At 41.6% G+C, this 14,659-nt stretch overlaps 1 protein-coding gene across 1 annotated transcript; it reads right to left on the bottom strand.

Moving 5' to 3' along the window:
- Nucleotides 1–201: 201 nt before the first annotated feature.
- Nucleotides 202–12,619, bottom strand: tonsl (tonsoku-like, DNA repair protein). The gene is made up of 28 exons (XM_071498698.1): nt 12,343–12,619; nt 12,158–12,253; nt 11,096–11,238; nt 10,736–10,919; nt 10,494–10,623; nt 10,152–10,323; nt 9,920–10,034; nt 9,652–9,803; nt 9,327–9,479; nt 8,451–8,576; nt 8,067–8,265; nt 7,915–7,970; nt 7,704–7,793; nt 7,244–7,316; nt 6,982–7,145; nt 6,113–6,236; nt 5,777–6,015; nt 5,144–5,630; nt 4,846–5,051; nt 3,984–4,090; nt 3,576–3,732; nt 3,395–3,473; nt 3,002–3,306; nt 1,905–2,076; nt 1,403–1,578; nt 1,219–1,292; nt 954–1,087; nt 202–729 (listed from the first exon to the last, which is right to left on the bottom strand). The coding sequence occupies exons 1-28, from the start codon at nt 12,365–12,367 to the stop codon at nt 530–532; spliced, it is 4,338 nt and encodes a 1,445-aa protein (XP_071354799.1). The 5' UTR covers nt 12,368–12,619; the 3' UTR covers nt 202–529.
- Between the last annotated feature and the right edge of the window lie 2,040 nt (nt 12,620–14,659).

Genomic DNA, 14,659 nt, shown 5'->3' with positions numbered 1-14,659 from the left:
GAGACAAAATAAAGGTTTGTTGGCTGAAGTAAACACTTTATCACAGTTCATTCATCTCAGTCAGCACTTCGTCCACAACTATCACAATGTTCAATCGCAAGCTGCAGAAACCACAAACTGACGTGCTTTGCAGTGAAGTGTGTGACAGCAAAACCAGAATATTTTTTCATATATTAAAACAAGGCCATTGAAAGACAAAAACATCATGAGTCACTTTAATTGTTTTTCTTTTTTTAAACAAAAACATACAATAATTCAGTTGAAGTACATGAGAAATATGAGCTATTTACAGTGTCCATGGATTGGTGTGTAACTGCTTATTTTCTTAGTGCAGTCCTTTTGAATACTGAACTGTGCAGCCTCAAGCTGTCACTGATAACTGAAGACAAACAAAAAAATGTACACCCTTATTATAAAAGCTGAGTGTGTGTGATTTAATAAAACACAAGTTAGTTACTAATTTCACATGGTTCAAAATTCAGTGTTTGAGATAAAGGTCTTCCACAAAGCACATTTCATTTTTTCCTCCTCATGACGAGGCTGCAGCAGAGAGCAAGCACTTGGTGTTTCGGTCGATGAAGTGTCCACGTGACTGACTGCTGTCCCAGCTGTGCTTTAAAGCCTGCCTGTCCAGCTTGTTGAGTCCCTGAGAGCAAAGACGGAGATCCTTGACCAGCTCTGTCAGACCACCCAGACCTGCACTGTCCCAGGGGCCTGACACCTGACAACCTGAAGGGGAAGCAACAAACTGAAATTCATCCTGTATACATGATATCCCCAATGTATCCCCAAGATTTTGTGCTCTCTGAAGCAATGGTTTTTTGAATTACGAGGCAAAGAGGACAGACATACAAGTTTCCAATTCTTCCAAAAAAAACAGCTCTGCAAATGTTTTTGGAGAAAGAAAACACATTCAACAAGGTTACTGAACTTTGGACCCATACAGTACATACCTTGAAGGTTTAAAAGGGTCAAAGGTCGAGAAACCTCTCTGAGAGAGTTCAGGATGCTGTGAAGTCCTGCTGAGGTGACAGACGGGTTTCCTGACAAGTTTAAACTCACCAGAGATGGACATGAAGGGAGGCACCTGGAAGGGAATTTAAAAAAAATACTCAGAGAACTAGGCGGCACCAAAAGATCAAACCAAAGAAATCATAATTGTGATCATAATTATGAGCCATGCAAGTTGGAAATGATCCAGCAAACACACACACACACCTGGCCAAGGTGGCGACACTGCTGTCCGTCAACCCGTTTGCTGCCAGACTCAGGTGGGTCAGTGAACAGTCCTCCTATGATTGAAGATAAACACCTTCAGCAGTTATAGTTCCACAAAAGCCCCTCAATCAATCAATGCATTATTGACAGTTTATATATTACACTACACGATTTGTGTGTGTACCTGTGACACAACTTTAGTGAGGTGTTCGAGTGCCGGGAAATCAGCAGGACCCCTGCGAACAGCAGACAGGTCCAGGTGTGTGAGGGAGTGGAGGGGCAGAGTCTTCAACACCAGCTCAAAGCCAGTGGAGCCCAGTGCATTGTGGGATAGACACACTGATTTCAGGTGGCCAGTGCCTTAAAAGATCAAGGGATAGTAATTTTTAACACCCCTCCAAAAAAAATTTTTTTTCAAGCCTAAATAAATAGAAATGAATCTTAATTTATTGGCACATACTAATTTATATGATAAAGAAAAAAATCATGATTTTCTCTCCATCTTTGTCAGTTCAACCTCTCATTGGAGCTTTATTGATAATATTAGGGTTAGATGTTAGCTGTTGAGCCATTTACTGCAAACTCTACATTAAAACCTATCAAAGTGAACACAACTTTATCCATGCCATTAGATAACACGTTCTCAAATCCGCCAGTGGCAGTGACTCTACATTTTGGGCTGTTACCTATCAGTGCGCTGGCTAGCAGCAGTCGATGCTGCTGTAGGAAACGAGCAGTGAGGCCACAGGCCTGCAGAGACAGCTTGGCTAACAGAGGGCAGCAGGACAGCAGACGGGACAGGGACTCTGACACACCGTCACCCAGGGGGTTCATACTGAGGTCCAGCTCCTCCAGGCACTATGAGAGGAAATCCACACAAGACAATTTTATAATAAATGCATCTCATTCCCAGATGCGATGGTAAAATGTACGTGGTGTTTGAGATGACTGTTTGACACTGTGGTTTGAACACACATGGCCCCTCCCTGTGTGATCAAATGTGATTTCAGTTGATAATCGCACTTACTGAGGTGCCAGTGAAGAGTTTAATAAACTGCATTCATGATTTAAATAAAAAATGTTTTTTTAAGCAACTGGTCCTTAAAAAAAAAACAAAAGTAACTGTGTGAATCATTGAGATCAAATAAACTACGTATTCACAGCCTTAAGAAAACATATGACTGCTTTACATGCAGTGTAACATCTTCTGATTTTAATGTGTCGCCACAATCTTACATTTTTAACACTGCTAGACACCTCAATTCATCCAAATAGCAACAACAAAAACACATTTTCTTAGCCACCTGCTTGTCATCTGTCATGCAGTTGGTTTTGGTTTTATCTTTTTAGTTTAGTTCAGTTTTATCTTTTGAGATTATCAGATATCAACTTCCTATAGCCGACAATGCAAAAAAATAAGGTGACTCAAATTTTGATTGTCGCAGTCAGAGCATTGAGAAATGACACTTAATGAAACTTAACCAATTGTTTTAAGAGATGCATTCTGCTGTTATTTGGGTCCCAGCTTTACACACGAATTGCTGTTCAGTTTTTTTAATTTGATTTTTCAGTGCTTTGTGACGCACAAAGGAAACTTCTGATCAGTACAAGCAATTATTCCCACTGTAATTTAAATTTACTACAGTGTCAATTTTCAACATGCTGTGGCTCTAATCATTGTTGGATATGGGAACACATTTTCACCCAAGCTGTATGAAATCTCAGAGGAAACACTGATGACGGCAGGTGAAATAAAAACGTCTGGTCCTGCTGAGGTCTTTACCGGAAACGGCTGGCTCTGTCCTGTTAAAGCATTTGCTGCCTTCTCCAGCCCCTCCCCTGTAATGTGATTGGCAGAAATGTCCAGCAGCCGAAGCCGAGGCATGGTGATGGTTGTGGCAACCAGCTCAGGGAGAAGGTTGTCGTGGAGACGGTTGCCGGAAATACGCAGCTCGGTGAGGCTAGCCTGAAGTTTTAAGGCTCGGAGCAGAGGGTTGAGGGAAGCGGGGGCCAAACTGAGGCCACACACCGACACAGAGGAGCTCCCGTCCTGCACCTCACACAGCCTGGTGACACGCTTGTTCTCATCTGCAGGGAGAGAAAGAGACACCTCGCTTCATAAAGTATTATTGAAATGTGTTGTCTGCGTTTGAGCGTATTTGTGTGCGTTGCTCACCCACTGCCAGGCTGTGACAGGCCTTTTTGTAACGCTCAGGGAGAGGAGGGAGATCCCAGGAGCATACTTCAGCCAAAACCTGCAACATACCACGACATTGCAATTCTGTCCTAAAAGAAACCTAAAAACCGCCTTTATGTAAGACACTCTCTCTTAATGTCTGCGCTCAAATCAACCTCACCTCTTCATTGGTGTGCAGGACAGCCAGCAGCAGGTCCTGTGGGGAGAGCAGAGCGCCTTCTTTCTGCAGCGAGAGACGGGGCAGGAGGCCACATTTCTGGTAGTAACGCTGAGCTGCCTGCTCACACAGCCACGACACAGTGCAGGAGTCTGCCTCACTATAACACAGTGGAATGGACATGGGTGTGTGGATTAAAAACATTTAAAAACACCATTATTAAGTAAGTAGAAAGTAAGTTAAATGTTAAATCCCAAAATTGTAAAAAACTCAAAATCCCTAATGCTGCCATATCAAAAGTACAAAGCTCATAATTTGACAGCAGAATATTTTTTTAAGCAAAATAACAAATAATGATCTGTATTTATTGATAAAATAATAATAATAATAATAATAATAATAATAATAAACCTTTGTGGAACTGGGATGAGGAAGACATCTTCCTGAACTCTGACCCTCATTCTGATTGGTGGAGGCAGTGATGTCGGCATGGGAGCAGCCAATGTTTGAGCCGGAGGCTGAAATATACAAAGTGAAAATAAAAAAAGAAATAAAACATAAGCAAAATAAGCTGGTCTCTTTCATTTAAGTCTGTAAATGTGGAAAATATGATGATTACTCACAATTGTTAAATTTAGAAACTACTGTGAATTAAATAACTTTCAACATTGAATGCAGCCAGTGTTTTAGTGGTATGTAATACAACTCAACAGCACCACAAACTGCAGCTTCAAAAAGGCCATAAAGTTGGTTTAACACCTCTCTGAAACAGCTTCAACACAAACTGAACATTATAACTTCCATGAAGGCTGGATTTATAGCAGGGCTTTTGTATTATACTGCAATAGCTCTCGGTAGGTGTAACCGCATGGAAGATAAACATGCAGATTTTGAAATGGAAACTGTGCAGTGTGACTCTTGCAAACTTGTGGTTATAAAGTCAATTTAGATGCTTGATAAAGTGGTATTCAAGCAACAGCGGTATCTTAAAATGGCTCCACTTTCATCTCTTTCTCTCTCATTCACAGCCGCATTCATCACTATCTAAAGTTAATCAAGAGTGAAGACAGGCTCCTGACAAATGATGTTCCAGTTATGGCCCCTAGTCATGCTGAAACATTAATAACTGCCTGGCTGCAGTCGACGCTGCCCTGAATAAGAAATAGGAAATCTGTCTGAATTTTGACTTTTACTCTTTGGAAAATGAAGTGAGTCATTTTACATTGTGTTTTGTTCATTTTTATAGAACCCATCAGACTGCATGGACGGATACCTGCATGTGTATTTGCGGAGGTGGTGGAGGCGTCTCAGGTGTCATGTCGTCATCATCTGTAACGGTGGGGCTGTGTGACCTGTTCACCTCTCGTCTGCCCAGCCTCACCATCCCAGGCATCTGAGTCATTTTGACCTGGTGAGGCCTCAGAGAGCTGTTCTTTTTCAAAGAGAGAGTCCTGCTGGAGGAGGAGGGAACTGCAGAACCTGAAAGAAGAGGAGCATAATAAAGGCTGAATAAGCACAGAAATGTGGAGCAAAAAGAAAAATGAAATAAATTTTTTAAAAAGTGCCGTTACCCCTGCAGGTCGTGTCAGTGTTAAAGTGCCTGTTTTGACCTCTGGTGGCTGAAAACGAGGCCACATCCTCCCCCGTTATCCTGTTCTGCTCCACTCGAAGCCTCCTCTTCTTCTTCGGTTGTATTTCCCCCAAATCATCCTCCAGCCAGTCCTCAGCCAGATACTCCTCCTCAGGAACCAGAGCGGATTTATTGCTGGCTGATACAGCGGGTGTGCTGGAGAACTGGGGTTGTGAAAGACCCTGGAGAAGAGTTTTGGCGCTGCCCAAGCCTCTAATGGCACTGTGATACTCCTCTCGTCCAAAGACAGACGGCACAGTGGCCTCTCTGACGCTTTCTCGACCTGAGGAAGGGATGGAGCTGGTTTCTTTGTTTGGTGGAACTTCCTTTTGACTTGGGGCTGCTGGGAAACTGTGTCTAGGGCGGACGGGACGGAGAGGACTGATGGGACTGTCAGAGTCGCTGTCGTCCGAGCAGCTGCTGTTATTCTAAAGAACACATACACATATAAATCATGAGCTGCAAATGTAGATCTAAAGAGTCCAGTTTGTGTAATCTCAATGAATCCAAAACATGTGTAGGAAGAAGTTATGTCATATTTTAACCTACATAGAAAGCATTCATCAGACATTACCCCATACAGAACAGCAGCCTCTGTTCCTCTGGCTCTGTGCCGCTGTGTTGAACCATTGTTCTGCCGCCATTTGGGGCTGGCAGGTGCCTTCACCTCTGAGCTCCTGTTGTTTCGAGGCCAGTCTTGGCTGGTGGAACAGCCCCCTCCAGAGGACGACAGTGGCTCTGAGTTCTCAGCATCAAACAGCTGGCTGTCCTGCAGGGCATCGAAAGGCTTGGCTGGGGCCGGAGCAGCAGGCACTGTGGTAAACAGAGATAAGTGGGAAAAACAAGTGCTTGAGAGGACATTTAAAAGGCAAACTGAGGCTAACATGGTAAGACCACATAAAAGCCTCACCTCCCCCTGCTAGTGCCTTCCTCAGCAGTCTCTCTGTAATGATGCACTCCTGTTTGGTGTCCTGGTCCAGCTCTCTGCTGTACGTCCTCTGCCACTGGCGCAGGGTGTCCATGGCTGTCTCACCCTGACGGAGGAGAGTGAAAACATAAAATAGAAACACACATAAGTGGGGGAGGATTCATTTCTCTTGGAGGTGGGGTGACTAGTCACTAATAACAGACTTAATTTTTGGCATACTCTTGGTCTGAGCTAAGAATGGGAAGAGTGTAGAGCAACACATACAACTACTGCATCCAGTTTCCTGAAATATTATGTGTAAATTTTGCTGGATAAAGTCTGAGGACCAATTGTCGCCTTATCAAATTAAGTTCATGATGGACAGTGTGTGGTATTTTTTGGTTTTTAATCCTACGCACCCGTCCCGAAGACTTTATGGTGTGCAAGAACTCTTTCTGAAATTATGTCCTAGGAAAAATTATTACATAAACTGCTACTTGGCAGAATACCAACAGAAATTTTTCATAAGGATGATCTGCAGTATATTTATGTAAAATTTGAAGGACTTCTGGTCTGAAACTTCAAGAAAATATTTACAGAAAGGTGAAATGCCCATGCATGCACAAAAGGGAAGATATGATTGAAAAATAACCCCATAAAAAAACCAAGGAGCAAATTACATCTAATTAAGACAGAACTTAGAAATACAGAAGAGAAACACACATAATAAGTAGTTTGCAACTGTCTGTCTTAATAATTACATTACAGCATATTAAGAGTCCGTAAATAACACTAAAATTAATTAACATACTAAGCCTGCCAGTGACACCAACATCATTTTCTATTACACACACACACACACACACACACACCTTTGAGTTGCGTAGCATGACAGAAGCCCCTCTTTCCATCAGGAGCCTTGCAACCTTTAAATTGCCACAAGCGAGGGCATCATGAAGAGGAGTCACTTTTTCGCATAAGGGGCCGCCGGGGTCGTTGATGTTCGCACCGCGATCCAGCAGCAAAGCTACAATGTCTGCATGAGAGACAGACAAAGGATGATAGACATTTTCTTTTAGTTTCATAAAACAACATTTAAACACGGTTCAGTACAGTTAATCCTAAATTGGTTACCATAGTGACCATGGTTGCAGGCCTCATGCAGGGGAGTCCAACCACAGTAGTCTCTGGGATTCACAGGGTGACCCTGATGTACAGACAAGCAGGAAAACATTAATTATCACACAATCCAAGTTATTACAGTTTCTGTTTGTAGAATTTTTTTTTTTTTTTTTTTTTTTTTAATTTTTCATCTTTGTGAATGTCAATAAATGATTCAAAGCTGAGCAGAGCCCGTCTCTGAGGTGAACTTTGGTTTTTTGTGTAGTAAATATTCAACAAGCTTAGGCAACAAGCTCAAGTCCAAGACATTTGTTACTGTTCAGTTTACTGAGGATTTCACACTCATCTGTCTGACTTTCATTATTTTTTGCTTTCCATTTGTCTTGATTTGGCTTTTTTGGTCACATTTCCAGTGGGAAAAAAAGGCAGTATTTATTTTTAAACAAAATTGATAAAACTTGGTTTCCCTCACCTGTTCTACCAGATACTGGACCTGCTTCAGGTTGCCATCAATACATGCTCTGTGCAGAGATGTCTCACCCTTCTCATTCCTCTTGTTCCACTAAAGTGTTACAGATAAAGGAGCAGCACGAGACATAAGAAGGTCAGAGGGTAACACAAAGATATAAGATGTGGAGTTCAAACATGAAGTGATTGCTTGTCCAAACTAATAAATGACTCACCCTTCCTGCTTTCCTCCTTCCCGACACCATCTTGTCATAACCATCCAAATCATCATCTGGAGCCCATATGAAGTAATTATACTTAATTAATTGAATTCAAAAATGTCACAGGGCCAACTCAACAGTTGGAAATTGGACAACACGTAGCCCACCTGAATCTGAGAGGACGACATCACTGTCATCCAGAGGTTCACTGTTGTCTATCTCCTCCTCTTCATCCTCCTCACCATCACTCCCATCTGGACTCCAGCCCTCTGCAGCACACAGCTCCTGCAGCATCGCATCAGTGTCCTCAGCATCTGGTGAGCCGCTCCGTCTCTGGAAAGCCAACCAGAGCCTCAACACACGTTTCTGTGGGCAGAAAACACAGGAAAATGTCAAAACTGAGTTGTAGTATGCCTATGCGTGCAGGTTCACAGCTAAATAAGAAGGGTGCTAGGAGAACTGCTTAGTCAGCCTCTTAACTTAGTTTGAGAACCCTTTTTTTGTTTCCATTTCTATTTTTTCATAACTTCCAGCTGCTCATAGCACCTCACCTGTAGTCTGGCCTGCCCAGATGTCTGAGTGCAGCGTAAAGCCGTACTGTAGCTGCTGTCTATATCCTGGGAGGCACAGCTGCTCTCCTCCTGAGCTGTTGCAATGTTCAGCCAAGTGCTACATTCCTGACAGAGACAGATTGAGGTGATAAGTTACATTCACAAGTATGGAGTTGATAAATACACAAATGAGTGTATATATTTTATACTATATATTTATTATATATTTGCAATATGAGACGAAAGACCTCTAGTTGTTTTCAAGCCCAAATATGTGACTGTATAAAAGATTGTACATGAGGAAAAGCATGTAAAAGAAGCTCAAAAATACACACATATTTGTGCTTTGTTCTACTAAAAAAAAGTAAGTAAGATTCCAACTTATATATTTCAGTGTATTAAAGCAGTTGTGTGTTCTGTTAGTATAATTATGGTATTAAACAAGGTCTGTCGTTAGCAGTGCTAATGCTGGTAGAGGTCACTGGACAACATCCAATACCCATTTACCATGGCACTGCAGGCTGGCCATTTAAAAACACAGTAATGCTGGGTGAAGATTAGGCCTGATCAATATACAAAAAAAAAATAATAATAAAATTAAAAAATTGTATTGCGATTATTTTCTGTTGTGATTGCGGTATGAAAAAAAAAAACGTGTAAAAATGATGATGATGTGAGTTTTGCTGGGGCCAGGGGCGTCTCTGTAAAACCACAATGCTTCATTTATTGTTTGTTCAGACACATTTTACCTTTATCAAAAAAAAAAAAAAAATGCAGTTTATCGGATTTGGATATTGCATTTGGTCACACTGTGATTTCAATATTATTTCGATTAATTATTCAGCACTAGTGAAGATGCAGGTAGGTCATGTATACCTCAAAGGGGCTGCCCTGCCTTAAAGCCAGCTCCTGCCTGTAGTGTTCCACCGCCTTGCTGTGCTGTCTCAGATCAGTGTACGTCGCAGCCAGGGACACATGAATGACAGCCAGCTCCCGCGCAGCCTTTCCCAGTGCCTCAGCACCCTTAAGCTACACCAGAATGACAACACAGATTTATATGATTCAATGCTCTGACAATCTGCTATAGAGTTGCTAAAAGGGAGACATATGGGAGAAGTTAAAATGCAGTGGATATTAGGTGCTAAAAGTTAAAACAGCAGGGTTACGAATATGGTCCATGTAAATCTTTAATGTTTCTCACTTGAGCTTGATAGGCATCCAGAGCTTTGCTGTAGCAGCCAACTTTACAGTAGAGGTCCCCCAGCTGCTCTGCCAGCTCCACGGCCCGACGGGAGCCGAGTCTTTTGCCTTGATCCTCTCCCAGCTCTTCCTCTAATTTAAAGCCCTGGTCAGCTGTGAAAGCAGAAAAACACATCCCCCCGTTAACTCAAGTATCTCGAAAAGAAAAAATATAAAACATTTATTTATTTTACCATTTATCTACTTAGGTTGAGTGAATCAAAACTCACCATATTTGAAAGCTTTCTTCACTGCTTGTCTGTCCAGGGGCTGCTGGGAACCCAGCAAGAGAGCTTTCTTCAGAGATTTTCTAGCTGCTACAAAATCCCCAAGAGACAGCTGCACCTGTGAATAAACGTCATGAGAACACACACACACACACACACACACACACACACACACACTAATTACAAACCGTTGAATCACAGTGACAGAAAATAGGAGGGTTGGTTGAGTTTGTACCTTGCCAATGCAGTGAAAGCATTCGCTCTCACTGAACTTTTCTTTAATCTTTCTGGCACACTCTTTAGCTTGTTCCAGGCACCGCACAGCGTTTGAGTGTTGACCGTTGCGAAAGTAGATGTTGCCCAGGTTAAAGTTTGCACGGTAGAGATCCTCCAGCAGCTGGCTCTTCCTTTACAGGAGGAAGGAAATGGAGGAATACAAAAATATTACCAACACTTTATGGTAAGCATTTTAGCCGCTGCCTTATACTGTTAGTGATTGGCAAGAGGAGAATGGAAAGCTCCACCTTTCCACCTGGGTTTTTACATTAAGATATAGAACAGTTTAAGATTTTCCTACTCAGCGATGAAGACACTTCGGCGGATGTACTCGCTGCAGTGTTTGGGCTGCCCGAGATGATCACAGACTAGACCAAGATTGAGGAACAGGCGAGCCTTCATCTCACTAATCTCTCGCGCTGACACTGTCCCTAGAGTTAAGAAAAACGAAACATGTTAAGACAAACAAGTGATCGAAAACATAATTACATTCTCTACAAATCCCAGAGGATACGCACAAGCCTGTTAGTAAACAGCACACACCTTCCAGACGATCATTCACAATGGCCAGGCTCTTCCTGAAGGCATCTTCTGCTTGCTCTAAACTCTTTCTCGACTGGTCTGATTCATAACGGAAGAGGTACGTTCGACCAATAGTAGCCAGCGCCCTTTGTTCCTCTGCGTGATCTCTGACAGAGCGAGCCAAGTCCAGGTGACACTGCTGGTGCTGGAGAAGACAAATACATGTTTTTCCTTAACATTGCTTGTAGGACTACAATGTTGTTGTTGTTGTTGTTGTCCCCAAAATCTGCATCCCTATAGCACTGCGGTAAAGGCAAAGTACAGCTTTGAGCAATCTGGAAGCGTTTTTGCAGGCATTTTAAAGCCAACCAATCTACTCACTTTCAAAGCAGCCACAATGTCTCCCATCTCTGCATAGCACTCTCCTATTTTACGATTGGCCACAGCTCGTCCAATCACATCATTCAGCACCTCAGAGAGCGCCAACTCCTGCTGGTGCTCCCTAATGGCAGCCTCATAGTCACCTGAGACACAGGAAGATCAGACAGAACGAACTGGCTAAACAAATGGTGAAAAAAGGAAATGTTGAAGTCAAGTTTTACACTGCACTTTCAAGGTGAGGGGGGAAAAAAGCATGGCAACAGGATTAGGCTTATACAACAAAAATAAGGAATTTACATTGAATCCAAAATGGAGTTTTGAGGAAGAAACGGGAAAGAGGATGAATAAGTAGACTGAGACTAGGACAGTAATGGTCCATGTGGAGGACGTCCATGTAACATGCACAAACTATGCCACAGCTGCACAGGAAACAATTGCAGACTTGTAGAGATTTGTAATATTAAATACTGGTGTGAAAACATAATAGAGTGATGAAGTAGTGGGGAAGGCAGAGAGCTGGACTGAATAAACAAACAACTGTGACTCCAGGCCGAGTTAAATTTCATAAACAGACAGGAAAAACAACATCAAAGATGCTGGCTCCCATAAACTTCACAAAAGACAAAGAGGAAGGACCACACTGTGTTGTGTAGGATTGTGGGACTTCCAGTTTTGCAGAAATGGTGTATGGAGTAACTCATTTAAAACAACAACATCAAAAAAAAAAAAAAAAAAAAAAAGCAAGTGCCATACAATAAGTTCTTGCAATTAAATCAATAAAGAGTTTGTAAAGGCACACAAGCCAAGTCTGCATGTAAGGAGTCATGTCTACTTACACCACTTCCATCTAGTGTATTATTAGAAACAAACAAATAAATAATAATTATGTATATTTTGCATGATTTGGACATATTCCTTCCACCCTGACTGATCCTGACTATAATACATGATGATATATGATAAATATACACAAATGTCTTTAACATAACATCTCCTATCAATAAACTTAACATTGTAAATAGCCACAAGATGACATGAATGAGAGTAGCATTAACAACTTACCATTTCTGGACAGCAGCTCTCCTAGCTGGTTGCAGATGCTTGCCTCCTCTCTTAGGTTGTTACTGTTCTGGGCTTTGCTCTTCGCTTTCTGCAGCTCTGCAAAGTGAACACACGTTCAACTTTTACCCGACAAAAAAAGCAAAACGCGTACCAACTCGTAAATAATAAAATATGGCGATGCTTACGTTTAATCTCCCGTGAAGAGCTCATCTTCCCTCAGCTCTGAAGCTGGAGGTAAACGGCGACGCGGAGGGCTTAGCTTTAGCCAGAGCTACTAAACAAGCGCTGACGGACAAACTATAAAGTCACACAGTTCACCATTTGACTGATACGTGTCTTTGTTTGTCCGTGAATCTTCTCGATGCCATTCAATGAAATCGATCGATCGTGTTCGACGTGGATGAAAACACCGCTACACATTGGACGTACCGCTACTTCCGCTATCAGCCTTTACAAAGCCCCGCCATAACTGTGAGCCAATCACGTCACTGCAATGTATATGGGTATATTTTGCCCTGGGTTAAGATCTCAGGCACAAATACCACTTCGATAACCGGGATTATAAAGTCGTGTGTCCCATTATTTTCCCAGATCAGATCACTCGCTATAAGACAACACTTAAACACAATAGCTCTTGATGTGTTGACATTTCTGTAGAAAGAACAGCGTGGGGCTGTCTGCCTGACAGACTGTGTCCGGGGAAAAATAAAACACCTCCACCAAAAACAGTGGAGGGATCAGTCGTATCATCAATATGGAAGAAATTGACGCTTTTCTGACATCTAGCGATTGTTTATGGTCTCAGATCAGTTACAGTACAGAAGTATGACAGCATGAAACAACGCACAGAAGTCAAGTCAGGTAAATAACACATGCAAGAGGTAGACTCCCTGTGTTTCCTGAGCCAGTTATGACGTTTAAATCCTGTGACAGCATGATTGTGTTGAGGAAAACTTTTCTTGTACCAAGAGAATTAATGATATATGTTTATATGGTCATTTAAGAAATACTGGGAGTCAATAGTTTGGAGCCAATTCCTGCCAGAGAAATTAAAAAAAAAAAAAATGGATTGATGGAAAATAAATTTCATAATAAATCTATGGTGCTGCATCATAGCAGAGTGACTATGACTTCACCTGTCTATTGGACCTACTGTACATCTTTTTTTGTTTGTTTGTTTTTTGTTTGCCCTGAATTAATAGGCTTCTATTTACACATTAGATTAAAAATTATGCTTGGACTCACCGCTGAGAAATAATGGTTTTACTGCATGTTAGAAGGTATTAGTATTTTGTGATGTTGTCATCTGAAAGCCCCTGAAACTAAAATTCCGTGGGCAGATGAATTTTTAATTTTTATTTTACAAATTTTCAAACTGTTTTGTGTCAACATTTCTAAATTCAACCCATGCTGTCTCGAGCACGACTCTGATGTGAATCTTAAATTCAATTTGAACACCACTAGACTATAGTAGGCTCAATGTAACTCTGGTGCAATAACTAAAATGTGTGTAGAAATCAGTGTAATTATAATAAGTAGGAGGACATTTCACCTGATTGTTTGTTGCCTGTGCTGGTTTGTGCAGTTGGTGGCTGTTACATTTGCCCAGTCAGCACGATGACTGTAAAGAAGGATCCACAATTACCAAATACAAACAATGCCTAACATTACTTACACCATTTTTCAGATTGACGTCCATGGAGCTAACCTAAATTCATGATCTTATAATCCAAATGTTCTGCTTGCTAAAAAAAAAAGGGTTGACACGTGGGTTGGATGATGGTGATGTCAGTGCTGAGACGTTTTCTTTTTTCCTCTTGATTGGCTTATTCAGGTGGACAGCAAGCCTTGACAAACAAATAGTGACGCAGCCTCAAGTGTTTTGCTGAATTGAAAAAACACATCCATTATTTGTCCTCCTTGAGTTTTCTGAAGCAGACCAGTAAGTATGTGTTGGATGCTGTCTGTTGGGACCAAATGCATGTGGTGTTTTATTTTTTTTTATCCATCATCTGAGAAAATAATAGTTGAAAAACACTGCAAAGATTAAAAAAGGAAATTGTTTTATTGGCTTGATATGTATATATAGGCTAAACATAAATTAATATTACATCTAGATTTGCAGGTTTCTTGTTTAAAAAGAAATATTCCCAAATCTGGTTCCCCTGAGAAGTAGTGAAAAACACCACAGCAGACAGCAAGAAACTAACACAGTCAAACAGCCCTACATTCACTATCCAGGTTTGCATTATGGAATCAATTTCCTGCAAAATTAAAATCCTGCAAACACCAACAAGCAGAAATGAGGTTTTATACATTTTTGTCAAAACATTTTTGACATGCCAGACGCGAGACTGCAGTATCAGAAGGAGCCTTTCACATTAGAAACAGAGCTTCCTGTCAGCCCCTGTGAGTCTGTATCTCTAAACCGTTGACCTTACAAATGAGCACGCTGCATCATTGTGAGAATTGGTGTTTCTGGGCGGTGCAAAGTGGAGTAGA

The sequence above is a fragment of the Trachinotus anak genome, unplaced genomic scaffold (assembly GCF_046630095.1).
Source record: "Trachinotus anak isolate AG129_WGS33_773 ecotype Australia unplaced genomic scaffold, CSIRO_AGI_Tana_v1 ptg000015l, whole genome shotgun sequence".
NCBI classification, from domain to species: Eukaryota; Metazoa; Chordata; class Actinopteri; order Carangiformes; family Carangidae; genus Trachinotus; species Trachinotus anak.
Note: the sequence above shows the minus strand (reverse complement) of the source record. Positions and strands in the feature narration are given on the sequence as shown.